The sequence below is a fragment of the Babylonia areolata genome, chromosome 3 (assembly GCF_041734735.1).
Source record: "Babylonia areolata isolate BAREFJ2019XMU chromosome 3, ASM4173473v1, whole genome shotgun sequence".
NCBI lineage: Eukaryota > Metazoa > Mollusca > Gastropoda > Neogastropoda > Buccinidae > Babylonia > Babylonia areolata.
In genome coordinates this window covers 17,250,764-17,268,038 of record NC_134878.1, presented here as the reverse complement: position 1 = coordinate 17,268,038, position 17,275 = coordinate 17,250,764, and the positions used below count along the sequence as shown (strand labels likewise).

Below are 17,275 nucleotides of genomic sequence, written 5' to 3'. Positions count from 1 at the left end.
CCTCAATCTCATCACCATCAATTCTTCCGAGTAATGCTATTATTTCCTGATCGTGACAGCACGATTAGAAAGAGAGACAGACACAAGGACAGTCTGCCACGGACAGAGAGGGGAGAGGTGGATGGGGGACCGAGAATGAGAGGAAGAGAGAGAGAGTTAGGGGGTGTTTGTTGTAGCGTTAAAGGAAAATAGATATTACAACGAAAGGGGTAAAATTGTGTAATGTAATAGTATCTTACCCACGTAATTTTCTTTTTACATAATAATTGATGTGTGCATGGTGATAAGTGAAGGGTGTGTCAGTTGTTTGCCTTTTCTCTTTGATTTTTGCTGACGGGTATTTTATTTTAAGTGAGCCTAAAGAGAATTTTCTGTTTTGGTTGAAGCAGACAATAAAGTATTTTGAATTGAATTGAATAAGTTGTAACTTTCGTAAAGAGGAGTGCTCTGTATGCCTCTCTGTCTCCCCCTTCATCCCTCCCTCTGTCTCTGTCTGTGTGTCTGTCTGTCTCCTGCAGACTGCAGTGTGTAGCACAGAGCACCACAGTCAGGCTGCAGGGTACCCTGCCAAAACAGTTCGTGACTCGGGTGCAGACCCGGGGCCGACCCAATCAACGAGCGATCGATGAATCGATCTTGCAATCACTCAGTCCGAGAGCCGAACATGTTGTTTTTGGTGGTGTTGAAACACCACAGTGGATTGGCCAGCATTGCCTTTTCACCCCCCCCGCCCCCCCAGCCACCGACACCCCCCCCCCTTCCCTTCCCCCTCCCCCTTCTCCTCCTGTCGAGAAAATGACTGCGGGTCGAAGCGGTTGATGGTTGGACTTGCTTTGAAGTTGTTACCTTAGTGGTTTATTGGTCGTAAATATTTTAGTCCCTGTTTCTGTGTGCTTCTGGGTTTGGGCTTTTTCTTTTTTCTTTTCATTTTTGTTGTTGTTGTTGTTGTTGTTGTTAATGTTCTGTTGTTGTTTGTTTGTTTGTTTTATTGTTGTTATTGTTGTTTTTGTCCTTTTCTTTTTAAACCACTCCCTTGCCATCTCTCTCTCTCTCTCTCTCTCTCTCTCTCTCTCTCTCTCTCTCTCTCTCTCTCTCTCTCTCTTCAGAATAGCGACAGATTTGATTTGTATCGAATGTTTTTGTCACATATCTTATGATATGCCAGCTTATATGTCAATGAGACTTGATAGACATCTGAAATATACTCTGACAAGGTTTAGATTGGGTGTTACTAAAATATTTACCCATTATCATCGGTATCGAAAATATGTGTCCAGAATTTGATTTGTTCAATGTGTCAACAATCTAAAGAAGATGAAGTTCACTTTATGATCTGTTGCCCTGTAATAAGAGATCTTAGAGCACGATTGATTCCAGTTAAATACCGTCAATGCCCTTACCTGTTTAGACGTACCATGTTAATGTCATCAACAAATGAAAAGACTATCAAGGAGTTTGTTTTATATCTATATACAGCACTCAAAAGGAGAAGTGTATATGTTACATAATGAAGACTTTTGAATATATGACTTCCGCATTTTACTGTATCCCCCTTCAAAGGGGGCTGTGGCATGTGTGAATAACCCCCCCCCCCCTCTCTCTCTCTCTCTCTCTCTCTCTCTGTCATATCTTGGAATTCTTTTTTTCTACTCGTTTGAGTTTTGCAGCTGCATGCAGGAATCTTTCAAGCAGATCAAAGATCGTATTGTTACATATTATGAATAGACTGTTTTTATTGAACAGTAATTCTTTGGATATTTTCATTCAAATTTTCATTTGGATATTTTCATTCAAATTTTCGATACCTAGATAAACCCATCGTACAGTATGGTCCAGAAAAATGGTGTTTAGATCAAATGTACTACCGCTCAATGTGAATCCGTTCATTTATTTGGACTGAAAATGTTTTTAGTGGTTGAAAACGTCTAACGATTTAGTATACGGTGAGACGAATAGATATCCAATATTTATGAATTCTGCAATGAGATGTATTCGATACTGGTTGAAATCACTGAAAATAAATGAAGATAAACTGTAACGTAAATCCTATGACGTGTTGTATGATTTAGATTTTAGAGGTAAGAAAAGAAAGGGGCGTCAAATGTATGAACTTGTCTTTGTGAATTGGGATTTGGCTATATGTTGGAATATCAAGGAGTAGTCATGAGAATATGTTTTTGAAAACGTTCGCCAATGTTTAGTAAACTGTAGATGGCAAAACTGTGAAAATGACATCCAGTCAAGTGATAGATACTGTATCTACAGATCTTATACTTCTACACATTTAACCAAGAATTTTCTTGTGCTTAATATTGAGAGACATCTACGATTTACATCAACAAGATTAAGATTTGGCATTTCTGAAATCAATATGCACAGGTACCGTTATGAAAACTTCAATCATTCACAAGAGCTGTACAATGGGTTAAATGAAGATGAAGTTCACTCAGTTTTGAGGTGTCCTGTGTTGCAGGATTTTCGCGCTAATGTTTATTCCAAAGAAATATTATGAACGTTCAATTTTGTTTAAATTATGTTTATTGATGGCATCATATGATAATGATGCCATGCGCAATCTTGCATTGCATTTATACAGAGCTGATAAGTCAAGAGAAACAGAATTGTCGTAATTTCTGCAGTTTGATTGTGGTGACATCTGCATATTTTGTTCGTCCTTCATTCATAAAGGCTGCAACTTTAAAATAAATCCCTTTCACCGCCGGTCACTTTAGAGTGCGAAATTCCCTTGTGCTATAAACACAGAAAAGATGGTGTCATAAGAACAGCTGGAGATTCCCTCTGTGATGTGTAAAAAAAAATACGGCCTATCCTACCACCGAATATAAAGAGCAGTAGGTTCACGGATAACATACCCGTGATATGGTCACCCTTCAGTGACATGGGTCCTCTACCAAGCTGCTGCATAAATGCGAGTTTGGCAGTGAAAGTGTTGGGGGAAGGGGAGGGGGGGGGGAATAAATCAGTCTCAGTCTGACTCCGCCCCCACCCCCACCCCTCTCTCTTATGCGTCCTCCCTTCTTCCTCCACTCCTCCCTCAGTCTCACGTCATTCTTTCCTCCCTCTCTCTCTCTCCCTCTCTCTCTCTCTCTGTCCCTGTCTCTGTCTCTCTCTCTTCCCCTCTCTCTGTCCCTGTCTTTGTTTTTCTCTCTCTCTTTCTCCCCCCTCTCTCTCTCTCTATCTCTCTCTCTGTCCCTGTTTCTGTCTCTATCTCTCTCTTCACCACCCCTTCTCTGTCTCCCACCCCCGACCCACCCCACCCCACCCCACCCCACTCTCTCTCCCTCACTGACCAAGCTTTCAAACTGAAGACAGGAAGAAGGGCAGGCAGGTAACACTGAAGCCCGGGCCGGCACAGAGCGGTGGCTGTAGGGTATTGATTTTGTGCTGATCGCTCAGTCACATCGGGGACCTTGGGGGCCCGGGGGATTGTCCCGACACACAAAACGGCAGATAACGGTGAAGCTTTCTCAACCGCGTTTAAGTGACACAGCTTTGGTGTAATGAACCGTTTTTGTATCGATTGTGCGTTTGGTATGCGGGGCGGGCGGCGGTGGGGGTGGGGGTGGGTGGGGAGGCGATAAGTTAAGAGAGGGTAGGTCGCGGTGGAGGGGTGTGGGGGGGGGGGGAGAAAGGGAAGACAAGACAAGACAAGACAAATTCTTTATTTTCGAGGATCATAGATAAGCACTGGCGCGCTTTTTTTCATCCAGTCCCCGCCTTGAAACAGGGTCTACACTACACATTATATATGGTCATTGCATGCAGTGATATGATGTTCAAGTGTGTATCGGCTCCTTTGACTCATGTAAAGAACAGTGCACAAGAACTGTTGACAGGCACAGAAAGGTGTAACGCCCTACATCCCATACTGACGCACACAGACATGTGCACATTTACACGTGACTACAAAAAGCATGCTCGCCATCCCCCCCCCTCCCCCCTCCCGCCTCCTCTTCTAAACGATAGCACTCAAATGTAAAAATCAGTTCTCTAACAACATGTCTACAATCACCAGCGTGTGTGACGGGACATTAAACAAAATTCATCCTCCTTTCAAAAAGCAAAGTTTAAGTCGACCACGTATAAACGCACACTCTCTCCATACACGCGCGTACACGTACAAGCGCACACACATCATACACTCGCACACACGTAAACAACATATGACCATGATGGCACACACACACACGTACACGCACACATGGACGCATAAACTCCAACGCACACCGAACAAACATACAAACGCGCACACACACGAATATTCACGTCCAGATACGTAACACACACAAACACACACACGCACGCACGCAGTAATGATTACAACATCAACGGCGACAAAGACCACTTACTTTAACTCCAGGAGACAGGCTGGACATCTTTTCCTTGAATTCCTTGTTCTTCAGTAATTGATCCATCTTGGAGGTGTTTCTGTGTCAGCGTTTGTCTCGAAAACAACGTAGAAAATGCACAAGGTTTACAGGATGAAGGGGCTCTCCCCCCCCCCTCCCCCTCTCCCGAAAAAAAGCGAAAATGTAATCTGAGTTCGACACAAGAACAGGACTGTTCCGTTGTCCCGAAAACGAAGCAACCTTCGAAAGAAGGAGGTAAATGAACTTATGTCTGCTTCAGATACAAAGATCACTCTCCTACCACTTTAGACCAAAAGAAAGAAAAAAAGAAAAAAATCCCGACACACACACACACAAAGTGTCCACTACCCTCTTTTAATAGAGGATAAGGACTCCAGAAGAACTACTCTGCGTTCTTCTGGAATCTTTGGAGGGGGGAGAGAGACTGTGACCTGAGGTGAAGTGAACTTGGTCAGATGACTGTCGGGTTATCAGTCTGGGTCCGTGTCAATTCCATCTTGAAACCGAAATGTGCAGAGAACCAATGCATCCGTACGTCGTCAGTGATTACCTGAAAAAAAAAGAAAGAAAAAGAGATAAAGAAATAACATTGAATAAGCGAGAGAATGAATGAGTATGCGAGTGAATGACTGAAACATGAATGAACGAATGGGTGGATAATGAATGAATGAATGAATGAACTAAAAGGAAGCATAAGGATTTCTTTATTCGATTAAGCAGAGGGTGGAAAACAGGTTTGGGGGATAAAAAGTGTGTGTGTGTGTGGGGGGGGGGGGGGGAGCACACCCTCCCCACCCGTTACCTCCTCCTTAGAAGTTCACATGGGTAGAGTTTCGAAAAATATTTATGAAGAAAAAGATGCTTTGAGTAGAATCTTGCGGAATTTGAAACGGATACTATAGGGATGATGTTTGGACGTAACTACTAAATTCGGACACTTGGCTCTATGCCAAATGAGATATAAAATACTGATGGGTGCATAGCACATTAGTTCTTAAACTATAGACTTTAATGTGAAGAAAATGTGAAGAATGGCTGCTGATTCTAGAAAAACACCAAATGGAGAAAGTTTATGAAATCTGTGGGTTGTAAAATGAGACTAAATTTTAATACAAGGTGTCCCTTTTTTCCAACAAACACATTCCCTGACCTATGGTTTGAAACGTTGTACACCTTTTATCAAAAGTGAGTCTCATTGTTCAACGCACAGTTTCTATAAACTTTCTCCATTTGGTATAGACTGTAATGCATAAGTCTTGTAAACACCATTTAGGTTTGTCGGCGTTGGATTTTCGATCGATAATCTGTTCTCTGTGTGTGTGTGTGTGTCTCTGATCCTGTCTGTCTGTCTGTCTGTCTGTCTGTCTGTCTGTCTGTCTGTCTGTCTCTCTCTCTCTCTCTCTCTCTCTCTCTCTCTCTCTCTCTCTCCCACCTCATTCCTCTCGTTGAGTCTTTCTCCGTCGTGTGTGTGTGTGTGTGTGTGTGTGTGTGTGTCTGTCTGTCTGTCTGTATCTGTGTGCGGGCAGAAATTGATAGACGGTTTTGACTCAGTTTTCTGGTTGCTGAGTTGGATATATACAATACAACCAAACATATATAACACAGCCTACATTATAGAAAAAAAATCACCCATTTGTAATATATAAATGAATGCAACGAAGTCGTGGAAGAGAATGAGACACAAAACCATACACACAACAGCGCAATCAGTCCAGGTGAAAAGTATAAAAACAGCTAAAGATCCGGTCGATAATGAACGTGTGACATAACCCCCCTCCCAAATTTAACACGGGGTCTTCTTCTTCTTCTGCGTTCGTGGGCTGCAACTCCCACGTTCACTCGTATGCACACGAGTGGGCTTTTACGTGTATGACCGTTTTTACCCCGCCATGTAGGCAGCCATACTCCGTTTTTCGGGGGTGTGCATGCTGGGTATGTTCTTCTTTCCATAACCCACCGAAAGCTGACATGGATTACAGGATCTTTAACGTGCGTATTTGATCTTCTGCTTGCATATACACACGAAGGGGGTTCAGGCACTAGCAGGTCTGCACATATGTTGACCTGGGAGATCGGAAAAATCTCCACCCTTCACCCACCAGGCGCCGTCACCGTGATTCGAACCCGGGACCCTCAGATTGACAGTCCAACGCTTTAACCACTCGGCTATTGCGCCCGTTTAACACGGGGTCGATGGTCAGTCAGCTCCAAGCGACAATGCTCTCCTCACAGCTGCGAGTGAGCGAGATCGATGAATTGAGTCATCGGGGAAAAAAGAGAAAGAAAGAAAGAAGAAGAAGGGAAAAAAAAGAAAAAAGAAAACCGTCGATCGACACAAACTGCTGTTTGATAAAAGTTGGCTCCCTGGCGAGCTTAGTGGCATGAGGGAGGGGGACTGGTGTGTCCCTGGGTATGCACACACCGTTGATGTGTCCGAGCGTGAGCGTGCATGCAAAATATACTCTTATTATGGGATGCTCACCTTTTTTTCTTTTTCTTTTTTTTTTGTCGTTTCCCTCGCACCCACCCTACCTACATAAGACATGGACGGGGGGGTTGGGGGGGAGGGAGGAGAGGGGGTGAAATTAAGAATTATAGAAAGTTTAACAAGGGCGCGCACGCTTGTACATACGTATGCACACACACACATGCAGACTCGGACAGACACGGATACACACACAGACAGACGCACGCATGCACGCGCGCGCACACACACATACACACACAGAGACGTATGTGCGTGCGCGCGCGCGCGCGCACACACACACACACACACACACACACACACACACACACACACACACCCGCGCGCGCGCGCGCGTATACATGTAAACTAATGCACACGCGCACATACACGGTGGGGTTGGGTGTTTTTTTTCAACCCTACCGTCATCCGCACATTAACCTATTTCCATTTCACGATCGAATGCCACTGCACGCAGACAGCGTCCTTGAGGCGTGCACAACAAATCCGAATGAGCCCTGTTCATTGTCCGTCCAGTGTCTGTGCTCTAGTCTCTGCTGACATCCAGGCGAACCGAAGTGTGAACCTTACAGTTTCGGGCTCAGCCAAGCGATCGATGTTTTCTGAATGTGAACGTGTGTTACCTGAAAGTTCCTCAGTGGTCTGAAGTCAGTCTCTGTGACCTTTTGTTTCCTGTCTGCCCGTGTCTCTGCTTCATCCCCATACTTGTCTCCGTCCCTTTGGTTACTGTTTGCTGTTTTCTGTGCTTCTGTCTGTCTTCGTCTGTCCTCTTCTGTTTCTCCGTCTTTCACTGTCTCTCTGTCTCTCTATCTATCTATCTATCTATCTGTATATCTATCTATCTATCTATATCACTCTCTCTCTCTCTCTCCTTTTGATTGTATCTGTCCTTTCATCCTCTTCTATTTCTCTATGCCTATCTGTCCTTGTCTCTTTCTGTGTCTCTCTCTCTCTCTATCTATCTGTCTGTATATCTATCTATCTGTATCACTTTCTCTCTCTCCTTTTGATTTTATCTGTCCTTTCATCCTCTTCTATTTCTCTATGCCTCTCTGTCCTTGTCTCTTTCTGTCTCTCTCTCTGTCTCTCTGTCTATCTATCTATCTATTTATATCACACACTCTCTCTCTCGATCCTTTTGATTGTATCTCTCCTTTCATTCTCTTTCAGCAATGTCGTGTTGTATAATATGTCAGTTATTATTCGTGTGTTGATGCTGGATACCTGTGACACACAGAACATGGCACCTTGATTGGAAACACGTCGCACACAGCGAATAGCATCCAGCATTCCCTGGACCACGGGGAGCATCACAACTACAGTTTAAGCCAATTGACCCAAGGGTCATGCATGTTTTCACATTAATTTTGGTGGAACCACGTCTGGTTTTCTATTATCATAAATTATGTACAGTGGAAGGGAGGTGGAGGAAGGCAGCAACATGGTTCAGACGCTCGGCAACATGGTTCAGACGCTCGGCAACATGGTTCAGACGCTCAGCAACATGGTTCAGACACTCGGCAACATGGTTCAGACGCTCGGCAACATGGTTCAGACACTCGGCAACATGGTTCAGACACTCGGCCACCTTTCTCCGCCTTCCTCCACGTCTTCCTTCTCCCCTCCACCCTCTATCTATGTATCCATATATCTATCTCTATTTCCCCCTTACCCCTCACCCCTCTGTCCATTTCTCGCTCTGTCTCTGTCTGTCTGTCTGTCTCTCTCTAATGATTAGTGCATTAGCTTCGATTACTGGTAGTAATGAACGTGTTAATACTTACAAGCTACCCCGGGGACTATTTGTTGCATGTAACTAGATGCTATGATAAGATTATTGTTACTCATATTGGAGTGTACAATGAAGATATTGTTACCACTGCCTCGTCCTCATCCCCACCAAAACCCAAATGCAATTGTAATTATGCCTGTGGCGAATATGCAATTAAATAATTCGCGTTCGCATTCTCTCTCCCTCCCTCTCTCTCTCCCTCTCTCTCTCTCACCCTTTCCATCCCTTCCTCACTTGCCTGTCTCTCGCTGTGCCTGCATTCTATTTTCAGGACCAGTTAGTCCCCACTAATCCAGCCCCTTTAGGAGTGAGACAGTGTGGCCTGTCAGTAACGTCATTCCAAACACAGTGTCCTTCCTCAAGTTACAGCGCCGTTGCACGATCAATGCAAGAACGGTGACACTGACTGGGAACCAACGTTGGTAGTTTACATCAACACAAGAATACTGAACAGGCACAAGTATTTTTCATCATTACAGGAATTTTGAACCGGCACAAGTATTTCGTATCAATACAAGAATACTGAGTAGGCGACAGTATTTTGCATCAATACAAGAATGTTGAACCGGCAGAAGTATTTTGCATCATTACAAGAATTTTGAACCGGCACAAGTGGTATATTTTGTCGCATCAATACAAGAAATTTGAGTCAACACTAAATATTTTGCATCAACACAAGAATTTTGAATCGACAAAAGTATTTTGCATCAACACAAGAATGTTGAACCAGCACAAGTATTTTGCATCAATACAAGAATGTTGAACCAGTACAAGTATTTTGCATCAATACAACAAGTTTGAACCAGCACAAGTATTTTGCATCAACACAAGAATTTTGAATCGACAAAAGTATTTTGCATCAACACAAGAATTTTGAATCGACAAAAGTATTTTGCATCAACACAAGAATGTTGAACCAACACAAGTATTTTGCATCAACACAAGAAGTTTGAACCGTCAAGCAAAAGATCAAACACGCACGTTAAAGATCCTGTAATCCATGTCAGCATTCGGTGGGTTATGGAAACAAGAACATACCCAGCATGCACACCCCCGAAAACGGAGTATGGCTGCCTACATGGCGGGGTAAAATCGGTCATACACGTTAAGGTCCACTTGTGTACATACGAGTGAATGTGGGAGTTGCAGCCCACGAAGAAGAAAAAGAAGAACCGGCACAATTATCTTGCATCAATATAAGAATGTTGAACAAGCACAAGTATCTATTTTTTATGAACAGCTCCCTGAACAGCAACGGAAATGGCAGGCGAACGATGCAAAGCCTTGAAAATGCGAACAGGTTCCATGTCCGAAGTCGGACATCATCACTAGTGGTAGTAGTAGTAGTGGTATTGGCGTTATCATTATTATCGTCACTTTGAAAGTCTCTCTGAAAGCGTTTGACATCAACCCTAACTCCTGGGAGGAATCTGCAATGGACCGTGACAAATGGCGCGCTGCTGTGCACAAAGGCGCCAAGTTGTGCGAGGCCAACAGGACTGCTGCAGCTGTTTAAGAAGAGGCAGGCCAGAAAGTCACGGGCAAACAAGCTCCCTGACAATGATATGCCTGTCTTTGTCTGCCCCAACTGTCAGCGAACATTTCGTGCGCAGATTGGACTATTCAGCCATCTGCGCACTCACAGATAGACTTATGAGCATCCCCCCCCACCCCTCCCCCACCACTACACTCCCCCCATCCCCCAGCTGGATGACAACGATGGTCATCAACAATCTCGATGGACACACGCCACCACCATTATCGTCACTATCGTTATCACTATCATCATTATCGTTATTGTGATTTATTTATTCATTAATGTTATTTTATTACTATTCTTATCAATATTATTATTATCACTATCATTCCCCTCAAGGCCTGACTAAGTGCGTCGGGTTACGTTGCTGGCCAGGCAGACATCTGCTTGGTAGATGTGTTGTTGTCAGCGCATATGGATTTGTCCGAAAGCAGTGACGAAGCCTTGAGTAACTGAACTGAACTGGTAGGGAGTTCAGGGCAGGTTTACAACCCCCACTTGGGAAACTTCGGTGTTTGTATTTTGTTGTTGTTTGTGGTGGTGGTGGTGGTGGTGGTGGTTCAGTACCGGTGACATGTGTGTCGCCGTTCGATGCCTGGGGCTTTATCGATCGATGGAATTACATCTCCGGGTGGATTGTCATTCTTTCCCATCACCCCCCCCCCCCCTCACCTCCATCCCTCTCTGCCACACTCGCTTCCCCTCCCGCCCACCCCCATTCACGTGCTCTCTCTCTCCCTCTCCCTCTCTCTCTCTCTCGTCTGTCTGTCTTTCTCCCCTCTCTCTCTCTCTCTCTCTCTCTCTCTCTCTCTCTCAGTCGTTAACATGTATAAGTACTTAGGAATTATCATGTCCACCAGACTTTCCTTCACGCACAGTTTGAATGACATGGCAAGTCGAGCGAAGAAAGGAGTCATTACTATATTTAGATTGCTGTGGTCATTAGGAGAAAAATCACCTACTATATTCTTCAAACTTTTTGATGCTCAGATCCAGCCAATACTTAGTTATGGGGCTGAGGTTTGGGGAATCATTGCAAATGTTGACACTGTGGAAAAGGTACACCTTTTTGCTTTGAAAAGATTCTTGAATATTAGTTTAAGAACACCTAACATAATGGTATACGGAGAACTTGGACGGTTCCCACTGTATGTAAATATATACCTAAAGAGCATTAAGTATTGGTTGAAAATTTTGAAAATGTCGCCCCATCGCTTACCACACAAAGCGTATAAAATGCTATTATACTACCATTACAGTAATAAGAACACTTGGGCATCATCAGTCTGCTTTTTCTTATACAAATTTGGCTTAGGGGAGGTCTGGGAAAACCAAGGGGTTGGTAACGAAAAAGAATTTTTAAAAGTCTTGAGAAATAAGCTAATTGATGAATACAAAACACAGTGGTCTTCTGATATGCTGCACAGTGAACGTTTTCAATTCTATAGAACATTTAAAAGTGATCTTATTTTATCTCCATACTTACAATTAGTAAATCATTTGCGAGCCAGAGTCAGTCTGATCAGAATGCGACTGGGTGTGTCTGAATTGTATGTCCATAAGTTGCGTTTCAGAAGGAACTTGTCAGTAAATCAGCTGCTTTGCCCATTCTGTGAATTTCAAATAGAAACTGAAACTCATTTTGTCCTACAATGTCCAAAGTACCTGGGTTTAAGAGAACAGTATATCCCTCTCTCTCGTCTATCTGTCCGTCTCCCTCCCCCACCCCTCTCTCTCTTTCTCGTCTGTCTGTCTGTCTCTCCCCTCTCTCTCTCCCTCCCTCTCTCTCTTTCTCTCTCTCTCTCTCTTTCTCGTCTGTCTGTCTGCCCCCCCCTCTCTGTCTCTCTCTCTCTCTCTCTCGTCTCTGTGTATATGTGTGTCTGTCAGTCTGTCTGTCTGTCAGTCTGCCTGTCTCTTGTCTCTGTGTGTCTGTGTGTCTGAGTGTGTATCTGATTCTCTCCCTCTCTCTCTCTCTCCCTCTGTCTCATTGTATCATATACTGTATGTCATAATGTTTTCGAAATACGTTTACACACCACCCCTTCATAAGGGGCTAAGGCCTTTTTTGGATAAACCATCCGAATCCGAATCTCCCTCTGTCTCTCTCCCTCTCTCTCTCTCCCTCTCTCTCTCTCTCTCTCTCTCTCTCTCTCCCTCTCTCTCTCTCTCCCTCTCTCTCTCTGTCTCTCTCACCAGGATTGTCCGCGCGTGCCACTGACACAGACCAGAACGTTTTAGGTATGACTCACAGCTGTTAGGAAAGAAAGACTGCAGGTCGACAGTTGGTCAGACGACTGGAGAGTGAAGGGGTGGGTGGGACGAGTGCCAGGAGAAAGACAGAGGGAAGAGAGGAGAACATAAAAAAATGAGATAAGAAAAGAAATGTATGTGTGTGTCAACAATGTCATGCCCGATAACTGAAATTAAATATATATATATATAACGTATAGGCCCAACACTCGACTTATATCACAGATTGACATAAGTTTACATTTGGGCCAACAGCAAAGTGAAAGCTGTATTATCAATGGTTTCTCCAGTCAATGGGAAACCATTTACAGCTTAGTCTTTTGTGAAGGACTATGACTCTCGAACTAGAAGGCAAAATTGCACTGGCTCTTAGTGCTGCAGCCTTGTGGGCTAGTTGGCCTTTGGGAACCATCCCAACGCCGACTGTCCTAAAACCCTCTTGGCCGAGAGAGTTGGGATGTACTTGGGCAAGACACTCTCCACTATAATCAAATTCTCGCCCAAATAGTCGGAACAGCAGTTGCCTCCTCTGCTGTTCTGATGGTCATAGTCGGACACGACGTAAAGCAGGCAATGAAAGGAAGAAAAGAGATTGATAAATTGTCGAAAAGAAGTGAGAGGGATTGGCCTGTAGGAAGGAAGAAGAAAAGAAATTTGAGAAAACGGAGAAAGAAAGGAAGGAAGGAAGAAACGGAAGGACAAAACAATGGACGAAGGAAAGATCATGAAGGAAAATCAACAACAAAGCATGAAGAAGGGGGGGGGGAAGAAAAAGAATAATTCCTCCAACCCCTTGCCACATCGGCGAAATGGAAACCCAGTCAATAAAATCTCTCTCAATCTCTGTCTCTGTCTGTCTGTCTGTCTGTCTGTCTGTCTCTCTGAACACTGAAGACTGAAATGTTTAATGTCATTGCCTGTAAAGCTCTACTCTCTCTCTCTCTCTCTCTCTGAACACTGAACACTGAAATGTTTAATGTCATTAGCTGTAAAGCTCGTCTCTCTCTCTCTCTCTCTGAACACTGAAATGTTTAATGTCATTAGCTGTAAAGCTCCTCTCTCTCTCTCTCTCTCTCTCTCTCTCTGAACACTGAAATGTTTAATGTCATTAGCTGTAAAGCTCCTCTCTCTCTCTCTCTCTCTGAACACTGAAATGTATAATGTCATCAGCTGTAAATCTCTTCTCTCTCTCTCTCTCTGCCTCCCCCCCCCCCCCCACGACACACTACCACCCACACCAAACACATCGCACGGCACAGAGTGGCAGGACCGACACAAAGTCGACAGCTACAAAAACACTTCCTGGGAAGAAAAACACTCACGAAAAGTGCGGCCAGATATTCAACTCTCTCTCTCTCTCTCTCTCTCTCTCTCTCCACGTTGGTTTTTTTCCCCCTTATCTTTAACACTAGTGCAGACAGAGAATGGGGTGGCAAAAGGGGGCTCTGTGTGTGTGTGTGTGTGTGTGTGTGTGTGTCATAATGCCGTGTTTTGTCTTTCTTTGTATAATGCGTCATTTACTGTTGAGTCTTCCCCTTCCCACTCCCACCCTCCCATTTATTTTTAAACATTACGTGCTCCGTCATCCGTACAACGAAGGAACAGAAGGTTCAAAATGCTGGTGGGCTGCAAACCGATCGACTTCCTAAGTTCTCTCTTGTGATTTTACACACACACACACACACACACACACACACATATATATATATATATAGAGAGAGAGAGAGAGAGAGAGAGAGAGAGAGAGAGACAGAGAGAGAGAGAGATCGTGGGTTGTAACACCTGATGGTAACACTCTTTTTGTCATAAAAAGATGCATTGAAAAGTATATTTTAAAAAACACACACACAAACAACAACAAATAAACGATCAGAATCACAAACGACTCCAATTGGTTGGCAAACAATCCACTTTATACAGGCTGCGCCACAGCAAGTTACTAGTGGGGGAAAAAGTGCTGCCGACGACAAACTACTCTTCTGTCACTGAAAAAAGATACTTATAAATACGCTTTAAAACAAACTGTTTAAAGTGGAGGGGGAAAGGGGAGGGGGGTGTAGACATGAGGATTTGACCTATTTTTACATGTCTATTTGTTCAATTTTAAGATATTTTATTTTCAGTTTGGTTTTGGTTTGTTTGTTGTTGGTTTTAGTTTTGATTTTTTGTTGTTGTTGTTGTTATTGATCTTTTCTCCCTGTGTTGTTGTTCTTGTTGTTTAGCTTTCCTGTTCTCTGGATTTCGCTCCTCAGTTTTGGGTTAAATAATAGATTTACCTTTGCAAGGTGATTGTCTTTGGAGTGCACGTTGATTACTCTGTGTGTCATAACTATGGTGTAATTCTTCCTCCGAGTGAGATTGAGCGAAACATGAAAAATGGAATTGTTGATAATGGTCCTAATTCAAGAAAATAAAAATTCTACCTTCAACACAACGGACAACAACAATATAAAGGATTTGATCCCTTTGAACACAGCAAAAGGGGGTTCATTAAATTAGTTTTATCCCTTTGAACACAGCAAAAGGGGGTTCATTAAATTAGTTTTATCCCTTTGAACACAGCAAAAGGGGGTTCATATCCCTTTGAACACAGCAAAAGGGGGTTCATTAAATTAGTTTTATCCCTTTGAACACAGCAAAAGGGGGTTAATTAAATTAGTTTTATCCCTTTGAACACAGCAAAAGGGGGTTAATTAAATTAGTTCTTTGGAGCTACTTGTTGTGTCGGATGTTACTGAACGTTCGTCACTTTTGGACTCATCAGATGTTTTCGGCAATGGAAGTGACCTAGGCATATATATATATATATATATATATATATATATATATATATATATATATTGTAATTGTGACACGTATCACGTTGAATCGAGGATAAAGATCAAGTTCTATTCTTTCACTTAGCTAATAATCATTATTTATCATACCAAAATTGTATTGATGGAAGGACTATAGCTGTCTGTTCTCCAAGCTGCTTACCTAAATCGTCTGCCCACCAACCTAAAAAGAACCTGGGAAACAGGATGTGAGACCAAAGAAACATAATTACTGCTATTGTTATTCACCTGGCTGCCTATGCAGCCACGCTAAGTATATAGATGAATATACATGCCCTCCCGCCTTCCCCCATTCACACACACGTACACTGAAAGAGGGTGGGAGTGGGAGAAAGAGGGCGGGGGTGTATGAGATTGTGTTACGAACCAAATAAACAGTTGAACGATAGATTGTGTTACTAAACAAATAAACAGTTGAATGATAGATTGTGTTACTAAACAAATAAACAGTTGAATGATAGATTGTGTTACGAACCAAATAAACAGTTGAATGATAGATTGTGTTACTAAACAAATAAACAGTTGAATGATAGATTGTGTTACTAAACAAATAAACAGTTGAATGATAGATTGTGTTACGAACCAAATAACCAGTTGAGTGATAGATTGTGTTACGAACCAAATAAACAGTTGAGTGATAGATTGTGTTACGAACCAAATAAACAGTTGAATGATAGATTGTGTTACGAACCAAATCAACAGTTGAATGATAGATTGTGTTACTAAACAAATAAACAGTTGAATGATAGATTGTGTTACGAACCAAATCAACAGTTGAGTGATAGATTGTGTTTAACACAAACAGTCGAATGATAGATTGCGTTACTAAACAAATAAACAGTTGAATGATAGAAATGATAGATTGTGTTACTACACAAATAAACAATTGAATGATAGATTGTGTTACTACACAAATAAACAGTTGAATGATAGATTGTGTTACTAAACAAATAAACAGTTGAATGATAGATTGTGTTACGAACCAAATAAACAGTTGAATGATAGATTGTGTTACTAAACAAATAAACAGTTGAATGATAGATTGTGTCACTAAACAAATAAACAGTTGAATGATAGATTGTCTTACTAAACAAATAAACAGTTGAATGATAGATTGTGTTACGAACCAAATAAACAGTTGAATGATAGATTGTGTTACGAACCAAATAAACAGTTGAATGATAGATTGTGTTACTAAACAAATAAACAGTTGAATGATAGACTGTGTTACTAAACAAATAAACAGTTGAATGATAGATTGTGTTACTAAACAAATAAACAGTTGAATGATAGATTTTGTTACTAAACAAATAAACAGTTGAATGATAGATTGTGTTACTAAACAAATAAACATTTGAATGATAGATTGTGTTACTAAACAAATAAACAGTTGAATGATAGATTGTGTTACGAACCAAATAAACAGTTGAATGATAGATTTTGTTACTAAACAAATAAACAATTGACTGACAGGGGAAAGCACGAGCAGAAGACCAGTTCTTCAGGCTATGAGAACATGACAAAGTTAGAGGGAAACGCCGAGTTAAAGAAAACAAGCAGATATTAAAGAACGAACATGGAAATAACAAAAGAATAATAGTCTGCATCATGTGGACATGAACAAGCTCCCAGGAATATCAAATTTCCTCCGAATCCGATTGTTGGAGCTCTGATAACCATGAAGGCACAAGTAACTGTAACGGAAAACACGTTGTTGTCAAAAACAAAGTGTTGCCAATGAAAACAACTGTGGGAGTGAGGGAGGGGGAAAGAAGAGAAAGATAAATCACCTGAAATGTCAGCACCGCATCCACCATGTAGTAGGAGCCGTGTATATTAATCAAACACCATCCTCCACACACACACACACACACACACACACACACACACACACACACACACCACAGAGAGAGAAAAAAACAACACAACAACAACTGTGTATCCTGCCGAGTACTTTGGGACGAGGAAACTGTCACTCCATCA

General features: G+C 42.4%; 1 protein-coding gene across 1 annotated transcript in view; it reads right to left on the bottom strand.

Annotated features, from left to right (window-relative positions):
• The window catches only part of LOC143280476 (uncharacterized), a 37,040-nt gene that overhangs the window by 19,564 nt on the left and 201 nt on the right, over positions 1-17,275 (bottom strand). The window contains exon 2 of the mRNA XM_076585129.1: positions 4,371-4,941. Within this exon, the coding sequence (XP_076441244.1) occupies positions 4,371-4,436 (66 nt within the window). The 5' untranslated portion in view covers positions 4,437-4,941. The remainder of the gene's footprint in view (positions 1-4,370; positions 4,942-17,275) is intronic.